At 42.3% G+C, this 22,944-nt stretch overlaps 1 protein-coding gene across 3 annotated transcripts in view; it reads right to left on the reverse strand.

The window, feature by feature from the left end:
* The window catches only part of NAV1 (neuron navigator 1), a 2,383,470-nt gene that overhangs the window by 119,723 nt on the left and 2,240,803 nt on the right, over positions 1-22,944 (reverse strand). For all 3 annotated transcript variants that reach the window (XM_044076515.1, XM_044076516.1, XM_044076517.1), the window contains one exon: positions 17,975-18,171. In XM_044076515.1, coding sequence (XP_043932450.1) covers positions 17,975-18,171 — 197 coding nt within the window. The remainder of the gene's footprint in view (positions 1-17,974; positions 18,172-22,944) is intronic.

Consider the following 22,944-nt stretch of genomic DNA (forward strand, 5'->3'; position numbering starts at 1 on the left):
TAGAATTAACATCCTTAAATCCTGCATTCTGAAAAAATAATTCGGTACTTCTTATTTTACATGTTTGCCAGTATCGTGACTTCAGTCATGCCACCCTGTAGTCAGAATATTAACGGTCACACAGCTCTCTTCGAAAAATTAGTTTTAAGCAAGGATATTACACTCTGCATGTGCATCTAGCTTAAATTTTACTTTCTATTCATTATCAACATTCTATTCACACATTTTGTTCAGCACATGTAAATTGTTTTGAAAATGCACGTTTTTGCTTTTGCAACTCTTGGCACAAAGAATGCTTCCTATGTCAAACATACATTAAAAATTCGTAAGTGTTTTTATGGACCCCATTTTGAATTGGTATACAGTTGTCCTCTCCATATTCATTTGTTTAACAACATATCCTCACACTCCTCAGTTCTGACTTACTGAAGTCACATTTACACTGCTTTCTTTTTGGTTCTCATTTCCGACTTAAGTTACTCATTTTACCTTGCACATGCCCATTTTTTTCAGTTAAAATTCACTGCAACACATACTATAAGACATGAATTTAAATCATGCAAGCATTTTTCTGGACTCCATTTTCAAGTCTCATGTGGCTTCCATACACTTTAACTTTATGCATCCTCACATTATTCCATATTTATTATTTATGTAACTTACATTTTATCATACAGGCATCAAAATCATCAGTAAATGTTTAACTTCCTCTGCGCACATCTCCAGAATTTAACCAAGGTTTAGTCTTTTTCTCTTACAAATGTGCCCCTCATTTCATCTTATACCACAAATTATTTGGTCAGTGATAGCCAGCCTTAAACACAGACAGACACCTAGGTGCCATTCAGCCAGGAACTTTTCCAGATTATTTATTTGTATATTTATTCCCAACCCAATAAATCTTACGCTGCAGTACTACTGTTCAAAGCAGCCACAGACGCAGCTGCCTATTAGGAAAATGCTAAACACCTCTCAATTTCTGGGATTTCTGCTTGCTCCAGTCTATAGTCACAGACACAGAATCCTGATTTATTGTTTAGAACAAGTGTGACTGAGAAAAGCCTAGATGTGGTGAAAAGAGAAACCATGGAAGACAACAGAAGGCTGCACTACACGAATATGAAAGACAGTGCTGTAGTCTGGGTACAGCTCACTAAGTATGACCTGGATTACAATGTTTTTTTTTAATTTTATACTATCCTAGGAGGCAATCAGATATTATGGGCAGTGGTTAGCTTTGAAGAATTAACATACATTTGTTTGAATCTAGTTGGAATACTTCATACTATGGCTGGCTGTTGTGTGTTCATGTGAAACAGTGTTGAAATAAAGTACTATGGTCAGTACATGTTTTATTATAGTCAAACATCTGAGGTATAAACAGTCCACAAAGTGACTACAATTGCTACATATGGAGGCTGTTGTCCCTGTCATCATTTGCTTAAGACACGCAGTCACTATTCTGGCTTGGTAGAACTAATGCATAGTTGGGTGAAGCAAATGAATACTACATTATGGCTGGATACTGTGTGTTATTCATTTGTATTACAATCAGACATCTGAGGTATATAAAAGTTGCTATAATTGTTGGGTATGATGGATGGCTGTAGTTGACAATGACCATGCTGTGATTTGCTTAAGATAAACATTATTAATCTGGCTTTACAGGACTAATGTGAATTTATGAAAACTTTGAATATGTTACTGTCACTGTCTATCGCATATTTATGTGCAACAAAAAATTAAATGAATTATTGTGACCATTTTTATCACAGAGATGCATCTGTGCTGTATGCAGTCAACAGCGGAGCTATAAAGTACAGTTGTGTACACTTACCATAAATGTAGATGTTCGAGTGTATTCACTGTTGCAGACATTACATTTGGGTTATCCTGCTGGCAGGCTGCCCTCAGTCGACCTGAATTCCAAAGTCTTGGGTCCTGCATCGGATGCTGTCGCCTTTTCCCTGATGTCATGTCGTCAGGGGTATAAAAGATGCAGCCAACGCCATTTTATTCAGTTTTTCTTGCCCCAGATATCAGGTGCCCCCAAAAGGGTAGGCTAAAAATATGTAAATAAAACATACATGCACCAAAATAAGCTTTACCTTCCTCTATAAGCAAATACACCACCTAGGTTGTATAGATTAGAGAAGTAGAGATAAGTTCCAGCAAAAATTAGGTGGGGGGGGTGACAGGTGGGTAACCTGGACTGCAACAGTGAATACACTCGAACATCTAAATTTATGGTAAGTGTACACAACTGTACTATGTTTTTCATGTTTCACTGTTGCAGTCATTACATTTGGGTTGAGTCCCAAAGCTATGGTTGGGGTGGCTGGAGCTAAACAGCATTAGGAGTGGCTATGAGGCCTTGCAGAACTGCAGTGGCAAAGCCTGACCTGGATTTAGAGTAAATAGACAGATTGTAATGTTTTGTAAAGGTATGCACTGAACTCCATGTGGCAGCCTCTAAAATGTCTTTGGTTGGTACTCCCATGAGAAAGGCTACAGAAGTGGCTGCAGCTCTGGTTGAATGTGGCCTAATGCCCTTAGGCACTGGTTTGCCATGCTGCGAGTAGCAGAAACAAATGCAGTGACCTATCCACTTTGACACAGTCTGCTTGGAGATGGCCTTTCCTTGTGATGCTGTGGCATATGCCACTAGTAATTGTTCTGTCCTTCTGAAAACTTTAGTTTTGTCCAAGTAGGAGCTAAGTTGCCTGTGTACGTCCAAAGAATGCAGAATTTTCTTCCCTTTGTTCTGTGGATTTGGATAAAAAGTTGGCAAATGAATTGTTTGGTTAGGGCTACACTGGATACCACCTTAGGCATAAAAGTAGGGTTTGTTCTCAGAGAGACCCTGTCTGGATAAAAAATGATAAAGGGTTCCACAGCCATGAGAGCCTTTAGCTCGGAAACTCGTCTTGCAGAAGTTATTGCTAGGAGCAGAGCTGTTTTCCAAGATAAGAACTTTATATCCGCAGTAGCAGCTGGCTCAAAAGGAGGTAAGGTGAGTTTTTCCAAGACATAATTGAGGTCCCATGCAGGTACTGGCGTTCTCCTTGGAGGCCTTAAGTTTTTGGCTCCTCTGAGGTACTGTCTTAATAAAGGATGAGAAAAGAGTGGTGGCTCTGTATTGTAATGAGCCGAAATGGCAGAGGCTTGGATTTTAATTGATGAAAAAGATAGGCCTTGTCCAGCATCTCAGTTAAGTATTGCAAAATCTGAGGACTATTTGGGACAGCTGTATCAGTTCCTTGAGCTTGGTTCCAAGTGCAAAATCCCTTCCATTTCCCAGCATAGGATTTTCTAGTACTAGGCCTTCTGGCTTCTAAAATTATATCCATCACAGGTTTACTGAGAGGTCTGGTTTGTATGGCTACATTATCCACCATGCTGCCAGGTTTAGGGTCCTGAGTTGGCTGTACAGAATCTAATTGTTGTGCTGGGACAGTAGATGAGGCATTTGAGGTAAGGTCCAGGCTGGGAATTGGGACAAGTTCCTTAAGATCGGATACCAGTACTGGCATGGCCAGTCTGGGGCAATCAGAATCATTTTTGGCTTCTCCTGCCTGACCTTTAGGAGTACCTTGGGGAGGAGAGGAAGTGGTGGAAAGGCGTATACTGATAGGTTTGTCCAGTTAAAAGATAAGGCGTCCACTTTCCAAGCTTGTCTGTGATAAGTCCTTTTGCAGAATCTTTTTAGTTGATTGTTTTGAGGGGAGGCAAATAGATCTATGTCCGGGCGTCCCCATTTCTTTGTTATCATGCTGAAGACTTGTGGATCCAGGTGCCACTTGTGGGGATCCATGAGGTTTATGCTTAGTTCATCTGCCAGAGTATTTTCCTTTCCTGGCAGGAATTGTGCCTGCAGATGAACTTGGTAAGTCAATGCTGTGTCCCATAAAGCCATTGCTAGCCTGCACAGGGGATAAGAATGAGTGCCCCCCTGCTTGTTTATGTACCACATGACCGTGGTTGTTGTCTGTCTTTATCAGTAGTTGTCCCGGATGAAGTAGGTCCTTGAAGGCTGTCAGGGCATTTTGAACAGCTAGCATCTCTTTTCGACTGATATGTAGATGCTTTTGGTTTGTGGACTAGGTGCCCTGAATGCCTCTTCCTGCCATGTGTGCCTCACAGGCATAATCTGATGCATCCATCGTTAGGCTCTGCCTGGCTGGGGGTAGTGAGAATGGCTGTAACTTGTTTTGGTGACAACCCTTTGCCCACCATCAAAATTCCTGTTGCAGGTAGGGAATTAGAGTAATCATTGTTTCCAGACTGTGGCAATGTTGTGTCCAGACACTTTTTAGGTACCATTGAATTTTCCTCATATGCAGTCTTGCATATGGAATTAGTAAGATGCAGGATGCCATGAAGCCCAAAACCTACAGAATTTTCCTTGCAGATAACTGGGCCTTTGTTGCCATTTCCTTGAAATAGGTCGTCAGTTGCCTTTGTCTGGAGTGAGATAAACCATCTGGGCAGTTGTATTTAAGCTTGCACCCAGGAATATTATCTCTTGAGAGGGTACTAGTTTTGATTTCTTTTTGTTGACTGTGTACCCTAGGCATGTTAAAAGTCTTATCACAAACATCAGATGCTGTAGTAGAATGTCCTTGTTCTCTGCTTGTATGAGGCAGTCATCCAAGTAAGGATATATTTGTATTCCTCTTTGTCTGCAGTAAGCAATTACTGGTGCCAGGCACTTTGTGAAGACCCTGGGTGCAGTAGATAAGCCAAAGGGCAGTGCAGAGAATTGGTAATGCTTTGAGCCAGCCTTGAATCTGAGGTATCTTCTGTATGATTGTCTGATTGGGACATGCACGTATGCCTCTTTTAGGTCTAAAGTCACGAGCCAAGCCTTGCTGCCCAGCATGGGAAGAAGCTGCTGTAAGGTCAACAGCTTGAATTTTGGTATATCCAGGAAAGTGTTTAGAATAGACAGGTCCAATATTGGTCTCCATGCTTTGTCCTTTCTGGGTACCAAGAACAGTCTTGAGTAAAATCCTTGTCCCTGCTCTTGCTGTGGCACTTGTTGAATAGCCGTCATGTCCAAGAGAGCTACAACTTGTTTTTGAGCCTCTGCCCATTGATTTTTTGGCAGGTCTGACCAAGAGTTTGCCCTTGGCAGGGTATGGAAATGAAACTTGTACCCTTGTGACACTAAGTCTAGAACCCATTTGTCCTGGGTTATAATGTGCCAATTTTGAGAAAAAGGTGCTAGTTTTCCCCCTAAGGGTGCAGCCAGAAGATAAGTGCTTGGTGCAGGCAGGGGGAAGTCATTAGGACTGTTTCCTGTATGACTGTGATTTGTCTTCTCCACCTTTGGAGGTAGAAGCACTCCACTGCTTAGACCTGTAGGATCCTTGCGGCTGTGATCTGCCTCTAGGGCGTCTGGATCTGCCCCTTTGAGGTCTGTCTGAGACTGGAAAGGACCAATTCTTTGTAGGCCAGTGTCTGCTAAATCTAGGCGGCTGTACCTATAAGAAATCATTGACTGTTTGCTTAGATTTAGCTTTGTCCTCCATTTTCTTTAACACCTCTTCTGCCTTAACACCAAACAAGGTATCATGCTGTAAAGGAGCATCTAATAATTTAGCTTTAACATGGTCAGGCAGAATTTGTTCCTTTAACCAAGCATGCCTCCTAATGACAGAACCCGTAACAGCGGCCCTGCAGGAGGCCTCCAGAGAATCAAACCCACATTGCAAAGTATGCTTTCCAACTTGTTCAGCTGCATGCAATAAATCCTGCATTTCTTTGTTTTCTGCACATTCAGAATTTACCATCATTTTCTGTTTAAGCAGTGTCATGATATATTGCTGATATTTGAGCATATGAAAATGGCAATTTAAGGTCCTTATAGCCAAAGTAGCAGATGTGTAAACCTTTTTTCCCCATCTATCCAGTGCCCTAGAATCCCTGTCAGAGGGGGTAGGGGTTTTTGCAGTAGAAGCCTTGACCCCTTTTGGACCCTGAGAAATAGTTTCTGGGTCTGCAGAAGGGTTTTTGAAAAGGAATTTATGAGAGTCAGGGACCCTGTAGTATCTGTCCGGCTTAACAGGAGCTGGAGGTAAAGAGTCAGGGGTCAGACTAGGCTCCGAGAACATATCATCTACAATGTCTAACACAGGTGGAATAGCTAGAGGCCTGTGCTGAGGTAGTAAAAGGAAGTCTCTGATCCTTTTCTTAGATTCTGAAAAATCTTGGCTCTTCCAGTGGAAGTGCTCCCTCATGGTATGTAAGGTTTCCCCAAAAGAGTATTCCTCAAGAGGAGAAGCTGAAGGAATTGATTCTTCAGCATCAGAATCCTCATAGGGGGGAAGAGAATATTCCTGATCAGAAGAGGAATCAGAAGAAATGGAAACCTGATCTGAAGATTCATAGCCTGTCTCTTGCCTAGGCCTCTTATCAGGAGGGGGATGGGAACCCCTGACCAAGGTAATTAAGTCTTCGGCCATTTTGAGCATCTGTTTCTTGGGCATGGAGGCCTGTCCTTGTGGCTGGTGAACTTGTTTCTTTGCCTTTAAAGGTGTTTTAGTCTTTGAAGTCGGTTTAATAGATAATTGTTTAGGTCTGAATACACCCTCAGAAGCCGATCTTCCAGGTTCCAATACCTTGAGTTTCCAGCGGCCTGGCCGACTCCACGTGGGAGTCGATAGCGGCCTGCGACTCTAAAGTAGCGGGCGTCAAGGGCTGCAAAAGCACCTCACTGAGAACTGGCAACTTGCTTAGCGGAAGCTTCATTGTCGGTTTTGGACCTCAGTTGTCTGTCCATTTCTTTTTCTTTGTGTTTTTTGTGAACTCTGGTAGTCGAATGGCTATCCGATGACATTGCATAATTAAATCTTCACCCAATATAGTTTAATGCAAAATCGTACCGAAGCTTAATAGTCCGTTGGTTAATTCTAGCACAAAACCGACAACTAGCAACGTCATGGTCAGGGCCTAGGCAAGGAATACAGTAAGAATGAAAGTCCTTATGAGGTATTTGCTTCCCACAAGAAATACAATTATTAACTTTTTCTGACATCGGTCTGGAGCAAGAAAAAAGTTTCCCCAACGTGGTATTTAGCTTTTAATGAAGACTTCAGATCTGAAACTCGAACACGAAAATCTCAGGAGTCGGCCGACCAGCACTTGCGAACTGCTGCTGCTTCGGGCACCGCGCGGCAAGAAAGACTAAATAAAATGGCGTCAGCTGCATCTTTTATACTCCTGACAACCTGATGTCAGGGAAGAGGTGACAGCAACCGACGCAGGACCCAAGACTTTGGAATTCAGGGCAACTGAGGGCAACCTGCCAGCAGGATAACCCAAATGTAATGACTACAACAGTGAAACACGAAGAACATCTGCTAGGTATGAGGAAGTAAACTGGCTGATCCTGCTGTCATTTGCTCCACTTAAATGGTTATTATTTTGGCTTGCCAGAACTAATGTGCATTTGTGTGAAACAAAATAGAATATTTTATTGTATCTATTTGTGTGAAATAAAATTGAAATGTATTATTGTGAACAGCTTAATCACAAACAGACAAACGAAATCTGCACACTCAACAAAGTGGTTATAATTGCTGTCAACAGGGATAGTCTGTGAATAAAATGGGATTCTCTCCAAAGCGGTTTGATCATAGTTAAACAATTACTGATCTGGCTTGAAGGAATTAGTATGATCCAATTAAAGTACAGTTTTGTACCTACCATAAATGTAGATGTTCGAAGATCCACATTGCTGCAGTCCTTACTTATGGGTAGTCCGCGGTCCTCGGTCGGCCCGAATACCAAAGTATTAGGCTGACGTCGGTCATGGGCGCCTAGAACTGACATCAGAGCGTCAGGGTATAAAGGCGCATGACCGACGTCATAACCTCAGTCTTTTCTTGCCCCAGATGTCAGAAGGCCAAACAAGAAAGGCCACAGCCAAAAACAGAATACCTCCCAAAAACATGCCCAACAACAACCATCACCTAAAGCATAGCACCCTGTCAAACTACAGTGGGGAAGGAGGGAGGGTAAATTGGACTGCAGCAATGTGGATCTTCGAACATCTACATTTATGGTAGGTACAAAACTGTACTATGTTCTTCATCTCACATTGCTGCAGTCCTTACTTATGGGTAGAATCCCAAAGCAACGGGAAAGGGAGGTTGGTAAAAATCATAAAGCATTAGGGGCTGCTAAAATGCCCTGTAAAATTGCAGTGGCAAATCCAGCCCTAGACTTAGAATAGAGAGGAAGGTGGTAATGTTTAGAAAAAGTATGCACTGAACTCCAAGTAGCTGCCTCCAAAATGTCTTTTGTAGCTACCCCCCTTAGAAAGGCCGTGGAAGTAGCAGTAGCCCTAGTGGAATGAGGCCTGATTCCAGCCGGAATCTCCTTACCATGATGGGAATAACAGAAAGAAATACAAAACCCAATCCATTTAGAAATAGTTTGTTTTGAAACAGGTTTACCCTGTGAACCCAAGGCAAAAGAAACAAACAACTGCTGAGACTGTCTGAACTCCTTGGTTCTGCTCAAATAATAACGCAACTGCCTGTGAATATCCAAAGTATGCAAAATTTTCTCCCCTTTATTTTGGGGGTTTGCATAAAAAGTAGGCAAATGAATAGTTTGGTTTAAGGCCACACTAGAAACCACTTTAGGCATAAAGGAAGGATTAGTACGCAAAGATACCCTATCCTTATGAAAAATCAGGAAAGGCTCCACTGCCATGAGGGCCTGTAATTCAGAAACCCTTCTTGCAGAGGTAATGGCCAACAAAAAAAGCAGTTTTCCATGACAAATACTTTAACTCGGCGGCTGCAGGCTCAAAAGGTTGTAGAGTAAGCTTTTCCAACACAAAATTGAGATCCCAAGCAGGAGTAGGAGCTCTACGTGGGGTCTTATATTCTTTGCCCCTCTAAGAAATTGCTTAAACAAAGGGTGAGAGAATAAAGGAGGGTCACAATCATAGTGAGCAGAAATGGCTGCAGCATGGACCTTTATCGAGGAGAAAGACAAACCCTTGTCCAATAACTCAGTAAGATATTGAAGAGCAACACTTAAATCAGGTTTGGAGACATCAAAGTCCTTTCCTTTGCTCCAAATAAAAAATCTCCTCCATTTATCAGCGTAAACTTTCCTGGTACTAGGCCTCCTGGCCTCCAAAATAACATTCAAAACTTGTTGTGGAAGCTGAGACCCTCCAGAGTCTAAAACTGAATATGCCAGGCTGTTAGATGCAGAGACTGAATCTTGACATTGAGGAAGTGATTGCCCTCTTGTGACAAAAGGTGCGGAATCAAAGGCAGAGGCCATGGAGGTTCTCGTACTAGACTCCTCAGTAGTGGGTACCAGTGTTGTCGAGGCCAATCCGGTGCTATCAAAATTATGGTTGGCTTGTATTGTCTGGCCTTCAGAAGTACCTTGGGAAGAAGAGGCAGAGGTGGAAAGGCATATACATGCAGATTGTTCCAACTGAATGATAGAGCGTCGACCTTCCAAGCTGTGTGATGAAACATTTTTGTGCAAAACTTTGGCAACTGGTAATTTAGTGGAGAAGCGAACAGATCTATGTCTGGAGTTCCCCATAACACTGTCAATTTTTGAAATACATGAGGATCCAATTTCCACTCGTGAGGATCCACTATATGTCTGCTCAACACATCTGCTAAGGAGTTCTGTGCTCCTGGTAGAAACCTTGCTTGAAGATTGAGGTGTAGATTGAGAGCAGTTTCCCACAAAATCATCGCTTGTCTGCAAAGAGGGTAAGAATGGGTTCCCCCTTGCTTGTTGATGTACCACATGACAGTAGTGTTGTCTGTTTGAATCAACACCTGCCCTGGGTGAAGTAAGTCTTTGAAAGCCATCAATGCAAACTGGACTGCTAACATTTCCTTCAAGTTGATATGCAAATGTTGGAGTTTGACAGGCCACGTGTCTTGCACCCATTTTCCATTGAGGTGTGCTCCCCAAGCCTTGTCCGAGGCATCTGTCGTTAGAATCAGACTCGCCTCTGGCCGGGTCACAGAGAGCCCCTTGTTTAGGTGACATTCCTGAGCCCACCACAAAAACTCCTTCTGAATGCAAGGTATTATCTGAATGACAGTGTCTAGATCTTGGCAGTGCTGTGTCCATACATTTTTGAGATACCATTGAAGCTTCCTCATATGCAATTTGGCATTGGGAAGCACCAGAATACAAGATGCCAGGAACCCCAAGGCTTGAAGGACTGTCCTTGCAGTCAGCCTGGACCGTAGAGACATTTGATGAAAATAAAGAGAAAGGCTTCTTTGTTTGTCCGGGGTCAAAAAGGCCATCTGGGAAGCTGTATTCAGTCTCACACCCAGAAAGCACATGTCCTGAGAGGGTACTAGACTGGACTTTGTTTCGTTCACAGAATACCCTAGGCATCTTAACACTGCCATCACATACTGTAGATGTTGAAGAAGTTCGTCCTTTTCCTGTGCAATAATCAGGCAATCGTCCAAATAAGGATAAATCTGTATTCCTCTTAGTCTGAAAAAGGCTATCACTGGAACCAGAACCTTTGTGAACACTCTGGGCGCAGTAGATAAGCCAAAGGGCAATGCAGAGAACTGATGATGTAAATTTCCAGTCCGAAAACGCAGGTACCTCCTGCAACTGGGCCTGATAGGAACATGAAGGTAAGCCTCTTTGAGATCCAGAGTAACCATCCAGTGATCTTTTCCCACCATAGGTAAAAGCTGTTGTAAAGTCAGCATCTTGAACTTTGGAATGTCCAGATAAGTGTTGAGGATAGATAAATCCAACATTGGTCTCCACGTGTTCCCTTTCTTTGGAACTAGAAACAGGCGAGAATAAAATCCTAGGCCCACTTCTGACAGAGGAACTGGCTGTATAGCTCCCATTTGAAGAAGTAAAGAAATTTGTTTGTGAGCCTCTATCCTTTGCCGAGGAGGGACGTCTGGCATGCCCTTGAAAGGAGGCTCGGTTTATAATGTCCAATACCCATTTGTCCTGGGTAACTAAATGCCAATTTTGTTTGAAAAGAGCCAACTTTCCTCCCAAAGGAGCTGCCAGGCAGGAAGAATCTGGCAGCTGAAAATGCAGGTCATTGGGCCTGTTTACGAAAGGACTGGCTCCTGCCTTCACCAGCAGATTGAGCAGGCAAACTCCATTGTCTCGGCCTGAAGGTACTCTGAGCTCTGCCCCTACCACGCCTAGATCTACCCCTAGACTGAGAATCAGAAGAAGGTCGTCCACCCCTTAGTAGGCCAATTTCTACTAAACTTTGGAGGTTGTACCTGCAAAAAATCTTTAACAGTCTGCATAGACTTAGCCTTGTCTTCCATTTTCTTTAAGACTGACTCCACAGGAGGACCAAACAAAACTTCAGACTGTAAAGGGGCATCCAGGATTCTAGACTTAACATGCTCAGACAAATTCTGATCCTTAAGCCAGGCGTGCCTACGAATAACTGAACCAGTTGCAGCCACCCTAGAAGAAGCCTGTAAAGCATCAAAACCACATTGCAAAGAGTGCTTTCCCACCTGTTCAGAAACATGCACTAAATCCTGCAATTCTTTACACTCTATGCCCTCTGCTAAAGCATCCACTTTAGATCTTAGCTGAGAAAGGAGGAAATTCTGATACTTCAACATATGAAACTGGCAGTTCAAAGCTCTCATCGCTAAAGTAGAAGAGGTATACACCTTCTTACCCCATCTATCCAAAGCTCTAGCTTCCTTATCCAGAGGAACCGGATTCTTAACAACAGAGGCTCTAACACCCTTAGGCCCCTGACTAATAGTTTCTGGGTCCACCCTAGGACTCTTATACAGATATTTATGAGCCTCAGGCACCCTATAATACCTGTCAGGTTTAACTGGAGCAGGAGGCACAGAATCTGGATTAAGGAAGCCTCAAGAAAACATCCAAAACAACATCCAAAACCGGAGGTATAGCTAAGGGTCTATGCTGTGGCAAAAACAAGAACTCCCTGAGTCTCTTCCGTGAATCAGAGTAATCCTGTCCTTCCCACTTAAAATGCTCCCTCATGGAATGCAGAGTTTCTGAAAATGAAAAATCCTCTGGAGGAGAAGCAGAAGGAGTGGAATCCTCTGCATCAGAATCAGAATAAGGAGGGAAATCTTGAATGTCTTCAGCAGAAGACTCAGAATCATCTGAGGCCTGCTCCAAACTTTCCAACTCTGGCTCCATCCTGGGCCTCTTATCAGGAGGGGGCATAGAACCTCTAATTAAAGTAATCAAATCCTCTGCCATTTTAAGCATGTGCTTTTTAGGCACAGACCCTGAAGAACCAGAACTGACACCAGAGGAAGGCAAAACAGACCTGCCCTTAGAAGGAGCCTTAGGAACAGTAACAGAAGGCCTAACCACCTTAGGCATAGAAGGGAGAATAGTAACCTGAGAGGCCCCTTCAGCCTGACCTGCCTCCTGAGAGGCCACATCTTGTAAAATCAAAGTTTCCCCCTGGGACTCAACAGAAACTTCAGCCGGATCCAGCTGTTCAGCTGTAGCTTCTAAAGATCCGGCGTCCGTAACAGACGAATCATCCTGCCTAGGCTTTAAAGATTTGTCTTTGCGCTTCTTAGTAGAAGCCGGCGTCGGAACATCCGACGGCATGTTATAATTACACCTCTTGCCAAAGACTAACCTAGCGCAATCTAACCTCCGTTTTATTGTGCGCTTATTAAACCTAGCACAAAACCGACACCCGACTACGTCGTGCTCCGGTCCCAAACAAGGAATACAAAGCGAGTGGTAATCCCTATGCGGTATCTGTTTCCCACAAGAAATACAATTATTCACTTTTTCTGACATCCGGTAAGTAACTGAGGCAAGAAAAAACAAAAATATTCCCCAACGGGGGTACTTAGCCCAACTTGGTATCGGTCTGAAACTCCGAAACCGAAAAATTTCAGAACGCCGAACGGCACTTGCAAAGCTGCTTCTGCATCGGACCATGCGGCAAAAAAGACTGAGGTTATGACGTCGGTCATGCGCCTTTATACCCTGACGCTCTGATGTCAGTTCTAGGCGCCCATGACCGACGTCAGCCTAATACTTTGGTATTCGGGCCGACCGAGGACCGCGGACTACCCATAAGTAAGGACTGCAGCAATGTGAGATGAAGAACATCTGTATTTGCAGAAGTGTTCGTTGCTGTGGTTTATGAATTTGTGTGTGTGTATTTGTGTCTATGTTTGCATGAGTGTGTAAGTTGGCAGTGTTGCAGCATTTCTAACAGTAACAAAGTTGACTACAATTTAATTTTCCATCACAATGAAACTTCAGCACTGTTCACAATAACTGGCTGTCTTTGGTGTTATAGGCAGACGTGTGAAAGCAACTAATAAATGGCACAGTGGTGCAAAGAGTGGCATTGCCAACTTGCAGTGCTTGCTTCTTTAGTCAAGCTCTTCACTGTAGTTCCTTTTGTGTGGAGTTTGCATGCTCTTCCTGTCTCAGTGTTGGTTTTATCCATGCAATCTGGTTTCCATTAATAACACAAAGACCTTCGGTAGGTAAAATGTTGTTCCTCAAATTTTCCTGCAGGCAACTGTGTAAGGTGGTGCAATGAGAAGTAGCACTGTCACCTCACAGCAAGAGGACTTCGGGTTTGATTCTCAGTTGGGGTGCCTTCTGTGCATACCTTGCATGTTCCACCTCTTATTTGTGTGGGATTCCACCAACATTCCAAAGATAAGCAGAAGGTGGCCTTGCAAGTTCGGTCTGTAGGTGTGTGCAGTGTATATAGGTGTGTCTGTGTGCACATGCATCTTGCGATATACCTGGTGTGTGTGTGTGTGTGTGTGTGTGTGTGTGTGTGTGTGTGTGTGTGTGTGTGTGTGTGTGTGTGTGTGTGTGTGTGTGTGTGTGCAAAATAAATATCGCCAATTTTATCTGTGGACACATACAATATTAAGAGGCACATATAAAACTCTTCTAGGTAGCAGTAAAACAAGGAACCATTATTGAGTAATTATCTTTCAAAAAATGGCATAAAATGCATCTCAGAATATTAACACCCACAAAGCTTCCAGGGTCTTGCAGCCCTCACATTCTTGTTTGTATAAAAGGATTTTGATACAGGATTAGTAGATTAGGTCCAATCTTCAAGCTCTCGTTTGGCACCACCTACTTTCAAACCAGCCCTGCACGGAAATGCACAAACATTGGTTATACATTATATAGAGACTGGGGACAGGGAGGTCATTATTTATTTAACTTTCTTCACAATCAAATCTCAGACATTTGTCCAGAAGGTTGATATAACTTATGAAAGAGCTGAGAAGAGTGTGATTATTGCTTTTTAAAGTTTTTCACAATCAGTCCTCAGACATTTGCAAAGTTACTATAGCATCTCTAGGGGCACTGTTTTATCTACGAGCAACAAGTTGTAATACGCTGCTATAATCATTTTTTCTTCACTTTCCTCCAAATCAAACATTAGATGTGTATACAGGTGGTTGTCTTTTCTGAAACAGGCGTAAGGACACATGGTGTGTGTGTGTGTGTGTGTGTGTGTGTGTGTGTGTGTGTGTGTGTGTGTGTGTGTGTGTGTGTGTGTGTGTGTAACTTGAAATGTATGACTGTAGCCATTTGTCTTTTCACTTTCATTCCATACTCCAGAAGTTGACTAAGCTCTGTTAGAAATGCTACATCTAAAGAATTCCCAATCCCTCCACACTACACACTCCAGAGACCTCAACCTCATTATCACAATCAACAGAACAAGCTGGAGGGACAGGTTCATAACCCAAAGACTGCCCATGGTATGGAACAGACTTCCCATACATGTCAAGCGGAGCGCCTCACTGGCCCTCTTCAAGAGAAATCTTGATGAGTGGATGGGAAATAGAAAATTCACCCAGGGGATCACTCCAGTGGCTCTACTTGACAGAAGCCCTGGGAACTAAGGTCGAGTGGCATGTTGCCAGGGTAAACCTATGGGCTAGGCTTGTAAAGACTCCAGGGCCATTAGCCTAGTACACACCTATGAACCTATAAGATCAGAAGGATGCACAAAAAGTGAATCTTTTCTAGGGTGGATGTAAGGAGACAGGCACTATGCTCAGATAGTGATTTATGCATCCTTACAAGCACGTCTTCTCAGTTCATTACAAAATACTACTTTGTCAATTGTTAACAAAAAGCCTCAGACACAACTTGTTCCTTCCTTGAAAGAAAATAACATTTAATTTCTTCTTTTAGTCATGACTTTGTTCAGGCCATCACTGGATCAAAGGGTTGGAGGAAAACTGTAAAATGGACTTCACAGCATCTAGAACTCAGTGCCTTCTTAAGGCCTAAAAGCCCCTAGACCAATGTCTTAATTCACTTACTTCTTCCACTATTACAATACAGCCCTAACAAGTTAAGGTGTGTTGAAAGGATAAAGGAAAAACCTGAAAAGTAAAACAATGTGTGAAAAAAACAAGTAGTATTCTGGAAGGTGATGACAGGTCTGGGCAGAGGAAAATAGGGAACACCAGAAGGCAAATGAGGGAACCGGTGGGCAAGCGGGGGCAGGAGGTGCCATGGACTCCAAGAAACCCATGGGTTGCAGGGGCGAATGGGTGTCTGGCAGACGGCATCTTGGATTCCTTTGCCTTAGGCTCCATTTCACCCAAGGCTTGCAAAGATCATGCAACTTATTACATTCACATTCTTCAGATCAGTAACACATGCATCTGCAGCTCCTTTAGGACCACGTGCCCTTGTACAGATCAAAGCTGAATAAACACTAAATTCATTTTTGGGTCACAGTAATTCCTATGCCTCTCCAAGTACTGCTGTGCTTTTTTATTTTCAGGTTTTTCTACTAATCTGTTCTGAGTACAAGTTTCAAGTTTTCTACCAAATTTCCTTCCAAAACAGAATTGTATGTCTGTATTACCAAACACAAACTCTTGAAAACAAATACAACTCTTCATTTCTGCAGATGAAGGAATCTGGGTAAATATTACTTCACTTCTGACAACACTTAGTGTCTGAATGATAGATAAATAAAACAGAGAAGCTATAGACATGGGTTTAGCCTCACAGAGATTAATATGTAAACTGAGTTATCTAAGAATGTGTACCATAAACATGCAAATCAGTACCAAGATCATACGAATTAAAGCTATATACCACATAATTATAAGTTTCTTCAGTCCCCAGGAGTTCAAATTATTTTTATGAGTCAGGCAATCCCCTCCATTATTTTTATGAGTCAGGCAATCCCCTCCCCTCCCCATTTTAAAATGCAGTCTTAAAGACAACACTTCTGTCAGTTTCCAAAGGGGCACCAATAATTGGGGAATTATGCAAACAAGGCGCCAGAGGCAGACAAACCTCAGCCTCAATGGGACAAGCAGCCTCAGGCTCTTGCAGGGCTAGATTCCTTAGTAACTACTTTTAAGATTTTCTAAATTTAAAGGCATTTGGAACTTTGTATTTCAGACCTGCTGGAAGAAAGTGGCCCCCTAGATGTCTTTGTGCAGCAAAGTTTTCTTTTCAAAGAGCATACCATGCTTGCAGGAAGATACAGTGTGATCTAAACACAGAAAAGACACTGAAGGTTGCAAGTCCTCAGCAGAAGCTTTCTCACAGAATCACACTTATTGGTAATCATTTCCAGGGACACCATCAGCCTTGGAAAGATCTGTTTAAAATGAATAATTAACAGCAAAACAAAGTACAAAATGACCAATTATTGGTGTTACCAAGGAAAAGCGAACAAATAAAAATCATAAAGTTGCTTACCTTTGGAAGTCATCTGGATGAAGCTGATGGAGACAGACAGACAGACTACCAAACGCTGATATAAAACAAAAAGGAACTGGACATGGCATAGACATCTTTTTCTCCCTGGAGTCCTAATATCTACAGCACAGGGAGTAGATAAATCCCACTTCGGGGAAGTCTGAAGCTCTCAATGTCTATCCAGATGCGTGAACATCCTCCTCTGGCTAATTCCACCTATGATGAATTGCACTGCAATACATGCACTATAATCTTTGTACCTTTGTCTGAAAGCATACTTCAAAAGTTAGATGCTTTAAAGAAAAATGCCTTTTCAAACATGATTATTATTGCACGGCATGGCTTACACAGTATCAGAGAGTATACAACATTTATTTTTACATGAATATATTGACTTTATACAGTAAATAATCTGATGTGATAGGAATACTTCTTGCAGTGCAACAATGTTGTATACACCACTGTAAACAGTGAATGTTAGTACTCCTGAACTGAACATTCCTGGTTCCTTCCACCTGTTAGTCTTACTTTTAATTTTACAAACTAAAAACATGTTTAGAACTTGTACAATAAATAAGACTGCAAGTGCTAGTAAACTTAATGTGTACCTTTCCTTCAGCAGCTACATTGCTGCCATTAGCAGACCAATGCTTAAAGTAGCACTTGTGACCGAAAGCATTTTACCTCAACAACAGTCCCCTCTAAGGGAAATGAGCCAACACACTGAAGTTCACAAAAGGGTAACCTGGCAAAAGGCTTTCTCTTCCTTCCTGGACTAAGCAGAATTTCACTCCTAGAGTCTTTGACAGGCTAATATCTACAAGTATGGACACGGTACATATAGAACATATGTGATATTTTACACTGGTAGCTAGCATACATAAGCTGGGGAATGGTGTCATCAACAGAAACAGAGGCTGAACCAGAAAACACTGGTAGGAAAGAATTCCAGCAGATCTTAGCACTAGCACTGGAATAAAGTTAAGGCCAATTCAGATTTCACCTACCTGAACCTAACTGTTACATAAATATTTTGCCTGGTGAAGCCTAGAAAGCTATTTTGCAGATTAGCAGTACAACTGTGCATTTAGTTACTCAAGGACAAGCCGCAATTAACTATTTCCACAGCTACTAAATGCTTGAAGGAATTTAAAAAAAAAAAAAAATAAAATAAAAAATAAAGAGGAGTGAAGGCTGATGATTTCTCTTTTAGTTAGCTACTCACCAATCAGAAAATCGGAGGTGCTGTGCTTCTCCAGGAAGGTGTGTAAATGATACCAAAGTTTGGGGACCCAGTCAAGAACCCGTAGGAGCTCCTCCATGTTGTCATTAATGTCACTTTCTGACTCTATCATCTTCCTCCGTAAATACCGCACTAGGAACCCATTTGCAGGCTCAACATTGTTTGAAAATGTTAGCATTCTAGGAAGAAATACAGAAGAAAAAAGACATACCAGCTTAATTAATGAAGTGCTGCATACAGTACTTCAGATTGCAAAACAACTGAGAAAAAAAACCATTGTAAATACCCCTAACACACACACACACACACACACACACACACAAGCGCGCACACACACAGCATTTAGTAGTTTCAGGTAGCAAACTTTCAGGGTGGCTTTATGAGACAATGACTATTATTGACTTGCAATAAAAATACTATAGTAAATGAAACTAAGATATTGGACAACCACGTTTATCATAACAGATGATGTGCACCTCAACACTATCAGGTATAATGTACAACAGACAGGGAAAATGCATTAATTTCGTATACTGGTATACTTATGGTGAACATTAAATGGAGTGGTCCTCAGTTCTCCATTACAAGAAATTGTACAGCTGACTAAGATTTTACCATAACAGTACATGTCCTGCTTCTCACTGTTGCAGTATTACTCCTTGGATAGCATGATGCCGAGGACAGTCAAACATCCAGCCAGCACATCACATCTTCCAGGTGCCTTACATCACATGTGCGTCCTATATACAAGAAATATGGTACATATGTGACACAAGAGTGCCTAATCCTCAGAACTGAAGTGCCCAGCAGAACTAGAGCAACATCTAGAGGAAAGTAATAACATGTGCATCGAGCAGGGGGAGAAGTAGTAGATGAAGATAAATGAAAGACCTCTCCCTCAGCCAGAAGGAAAACAACAGAAACTAACGGGATGGGAGGGAGGGAGGGACAGCATACTACAATAGTGAAAAGTAGGGCATCTACTGTTAGGGTAACATTTCACACAACTGTACTATCTTCTTCCTTATCACTGTTGCATATTCTTTATTCTTGCAACAGTACAAAAAGCTACTCTAAAGTATAGAAGGAGAAAACCACAGAATAATCATCAACCTCCTTTTTCCCTTTTTCTACAAGTGGTCCAGGTGTTGTGTTAACTTTCTCCATCTTTCCTGATTCAGTGCAACACTCCTGCCTTCTTCCAACCTCATGCCTATCACAGATCTTCTCTCGCACAAGCCATCCATCAGTTTGCTAGACATCCTCACTGCCTCTTACCTTCTTCTGGTCTGTCCCAAATCTTCCTCACCAGATTGTCTTCTGCTTTTCTACACGTGTGCACAAACCTCCATAACCTGCTCTCTCTGATCTTTTCTGCTTTGGAACTACTTTGGCTTCTGCTCTTATGCCCTCATTTTATCGTCTCTCCCACAGTGTGCATCCTATCACCCTTCTCAAGCATGTCATTTTCATCACATGTAGCTTCCTCATCTGCTCTGCCTTTACTGCCCCAAGTTTCTGTACCATACAGTAGTACTCATTGCACCACTGTTTTGTACAGCTTACTTTTCAGCTTCTTTGGCATTCTTCTGTCATACTACACCTGACACACAGTGCCAGTTGGCTGGAGCCACTCTAATACTAGCTTTGACTTCTTCATTCAGACTTCCCTTCTTGTCAACCACCCCTCCCAAATACTTGAAGCTACTAACCTGTTCCACTATCTTCCCTTCTACCTCAGTTCCCAGTTTCCTCCGTTTGCTGCCATTAAAACTGTCTTATCTGTGTTTAGTTTCATCCCATGTGCCTTCAGTTTTGCATTCCATTTTCCTATCCTTTGCTGATGTTCTTGCTCAGAATCTGACTGTAATGCCACATTGTCTGCATACAGCAACTTTGTTGATTTGTTAAATCTGACCTGTTTGCTAATGCAGTCCATCACCAGTATGAACAGCACTGAGCTCACAGCTGAACCCTGGTGCGCACCCACTTCCACTGGGAACCCCTCTGTGAGGTTGAACACTTTTCGTACTTGAGTCATTGGGTCCTTGTACACAGCCTGCACAAATTCTACTAATGTTTCTGGGCCTTCCAACCACCACAGTACTGCCTAAATCAGCTTTCTTGGGACCTTGTCATATGTGTTCTTCAAGTCTAGGAATGCCCGTTTGGACTCTTTTCCTCATCTCTAGCTTCTTCACAAGTATCTGTCTCACTGGAAACCGTTTCAGCTCTGCTGCATCCTAATTTGAATCCAAACTGCTCATCTCCCATCCTACTTTCTACTGCTTTGCTTATTCATTTATCAATCACAGAGGAGCCTGCCAAAAACCCATGAAGTACGGCCCTGGCAAAACCCGCCTGGCCCTAGAAATGACATCCAACATGTAATACAACAAAACTTATAAAACTACTGTATGTATAGATTTCTATCTTATCTGTTTTGACATAGTAAAATGCATTTTAATTGCAATCAGCCTGACATTGTTGATACTATACAACTTAAAAAAGATTTTAATTCTATTGCATATGCTGGAGATTTTCTCCATAGGTTTCCACTGAAAAGGGGCCTTTATGCCCAGCTGAACTTCCATGGTCAAGTGTAAATAAATAAATATTTGGTTGAAAGTAGCATCCAGACCCTTGAAAAAAGCAGCAGAAGAGGCCACTGCCTGTTAGAACGAGCATGAACAGAAGAAGAAAGCTGCTGCCATGAAAAGAATAACAAAAAGGAATGGCCTTAGAAATCCAGCAGGTGACGGTTTGCTTAGATGACGCCAAACGCAATTTCCTGGCATGAAAAGAAACAAAAAGCTGCTTGGATTTCCAGATATGTTTTCTCTTGTATTTACATAAACAGACAAGCAATATCTAAGCTGTCTATATAAATCCAAGTTGTGAAGAACCCTCTTACTAGGATTTTGTGAAGGGAAAAAAGAAGGAAGATGAATGGACTGATTCAAGGACAAATCATTAATCAATATGAATATAAAAGAAGGACTGGTACAAACAGACACCCTATCCCTGTGAAAAATCAAAAAAGGTGGAACCCCCATGAGTGCTTTAAGATCAGGGATCCCCCTGGCATAAGTAAGAAACACCAATAACACAATCTTCCAAGGACAATGCTGTAGGGAAGAAGAAACTGCAAGCTCAAAAGATGACTGGGACAAATTCTCTGGAAAGGTCCCAAGAAGGAGAAATACGCTTTCTTAGAGGCTGAATATGAAGGATGCCTTTAAAAGTGTGTCTGACTTCAAAAGCCAAAGGTGGATTTAGAGGCAACAAGTGGAAATGGCTAGCAAATGAACTTTAATGGATGAATACGCTAAGTCAGAATTGAGGAACTCACACAAATAAAGGACCATAAGAACCCCACAAAAAAAGGGTCGAGGTCATGCTTGAGACACCAAATAGAATATCTTTTCCATTTAGTCACATACGATATTCTAAATCATATCATATCAAAATCCTATCATACCACTCAAAAGTGTCAACTGAAGGGTAGACAATTGGGGGTGAATGGGAGATCCCTTGTCCTGTATGAGAAAATCCATCTTGTGAAGTAACTTAAGATGACTGTCCCTGACCAGCTGAAACAGAAGGGGGAACCAGTGCTATCTAGGCCAAAAGGGAGTCCCAAGCAAGATTTTGGATGTGCCCCACATGACCCTGTGTAGGACCATAGATAGTGGAGGAAGAGGGGAGCAGACATACAGGAACATCCCCTTCCAAAACAAAGACATCATATCCATGTTTCAAGCCAGAGGATTTGACACTCTGGAACAGAACAAGGGAAGTTGTTTGTTCAGAGGGGAGGCAAAAAGATCTACCTGAGGAGTACTCCACTGACTTGCAATGTCCAGAAACACCTCCCTGTGAAGCATCTATTTGTGAGGATTTATCTTGGACCCGGTCAAAAAAGTGTGCAACAAGACTGAACTCTGAAGGAATGTAGACCACCTGAAGAACCAAGAGATGGCAGACTGCAAAAATCCCAAGCCTGAAGAGCCAGCCTGCAAAGAAGGCAAGACTTTATGCCCTCTTGCTTATTGCTGTACCACATGACTATGGTTATTATATGCAAAAACCTTTAAAAGTCCTGGAACTCAAAGGTAGTAAAAAGCCTGGAGAGCTACAAGTAAAACCCTCACCACCTTGATGTTGATATGGTCTGCCATTTGTTGATGGGACCAATGACCCCGGACTTTTAAGTTTTTGTAGGAAGATCCCCAAACATAGCTGGAAACATCCGTGTACAGCTCCTAAGTAGACAGAGGAACTTAAAAAGTCAGACCTGGAATCAGTGAAATCTGGTGACTCTACCTGCGAAGCTTCAGCCTGAAACCAGGTAAAAGAGGGACCAGATATTCCAGACTGTGGCAGTACTGGAGCCAAACAGTGTTGAAATGCCATTAACATTTCCTCATGTTGATTTTGGCAAATGGAACCATGGAATGATAGATGCCATGTACCCTAGAACTTGGAGAATTTCCCTTCAGAAAGGACTGGAAGAGGAAGAACAGACTGGAAATAAGTAGTCAAACCTAGGACCTTGGGATATGGGAGGCGAGCCAACACTGGAATGATATGAAGTCTGCAATCCAGAAACACCTGAACCTGAGAGGGAGTCAGCACAGACTTTTTGAGACTGAGGGTGAACCCCACTCTGCAAATAAGAAGCACAGTGAATCACAGATCCTGAAGCAGGAGCTGTTGAGATGGGGCTTGAATCAAAAGGTCATAAATACCTGAATTCCCTGAAGTCTGCAGAAGGGGGAAGACATCTGGTAAAGACCCTCAGAGCTGTAGACAAACCAAAACGCAAAGCAGAGAACTGATAATGAGAAGAAGAGAAAGAGAAACATAAACATTTCCCGAAGAGAGGGTAAATGGGAATGTGGAGGTAAGTGCCCTTCTAATCCTGGGATACCAGAAAGGTTTCAGGAAGC

Source organism: Protopterus annectens, chromosome 7.part0 (genome assembly GCF_019279795.1).
Source record: "Protopterus annectens isolate FY-2018-M chromosome 7.part0, PAN1.0, whole genome shotgun sequence".
NCBI classification, from domain to species: Eukaryota; Metazoa; Chordata; order Ceratodontiformes; family Protopteridae; genus Protopterus; species Protopterus annectens.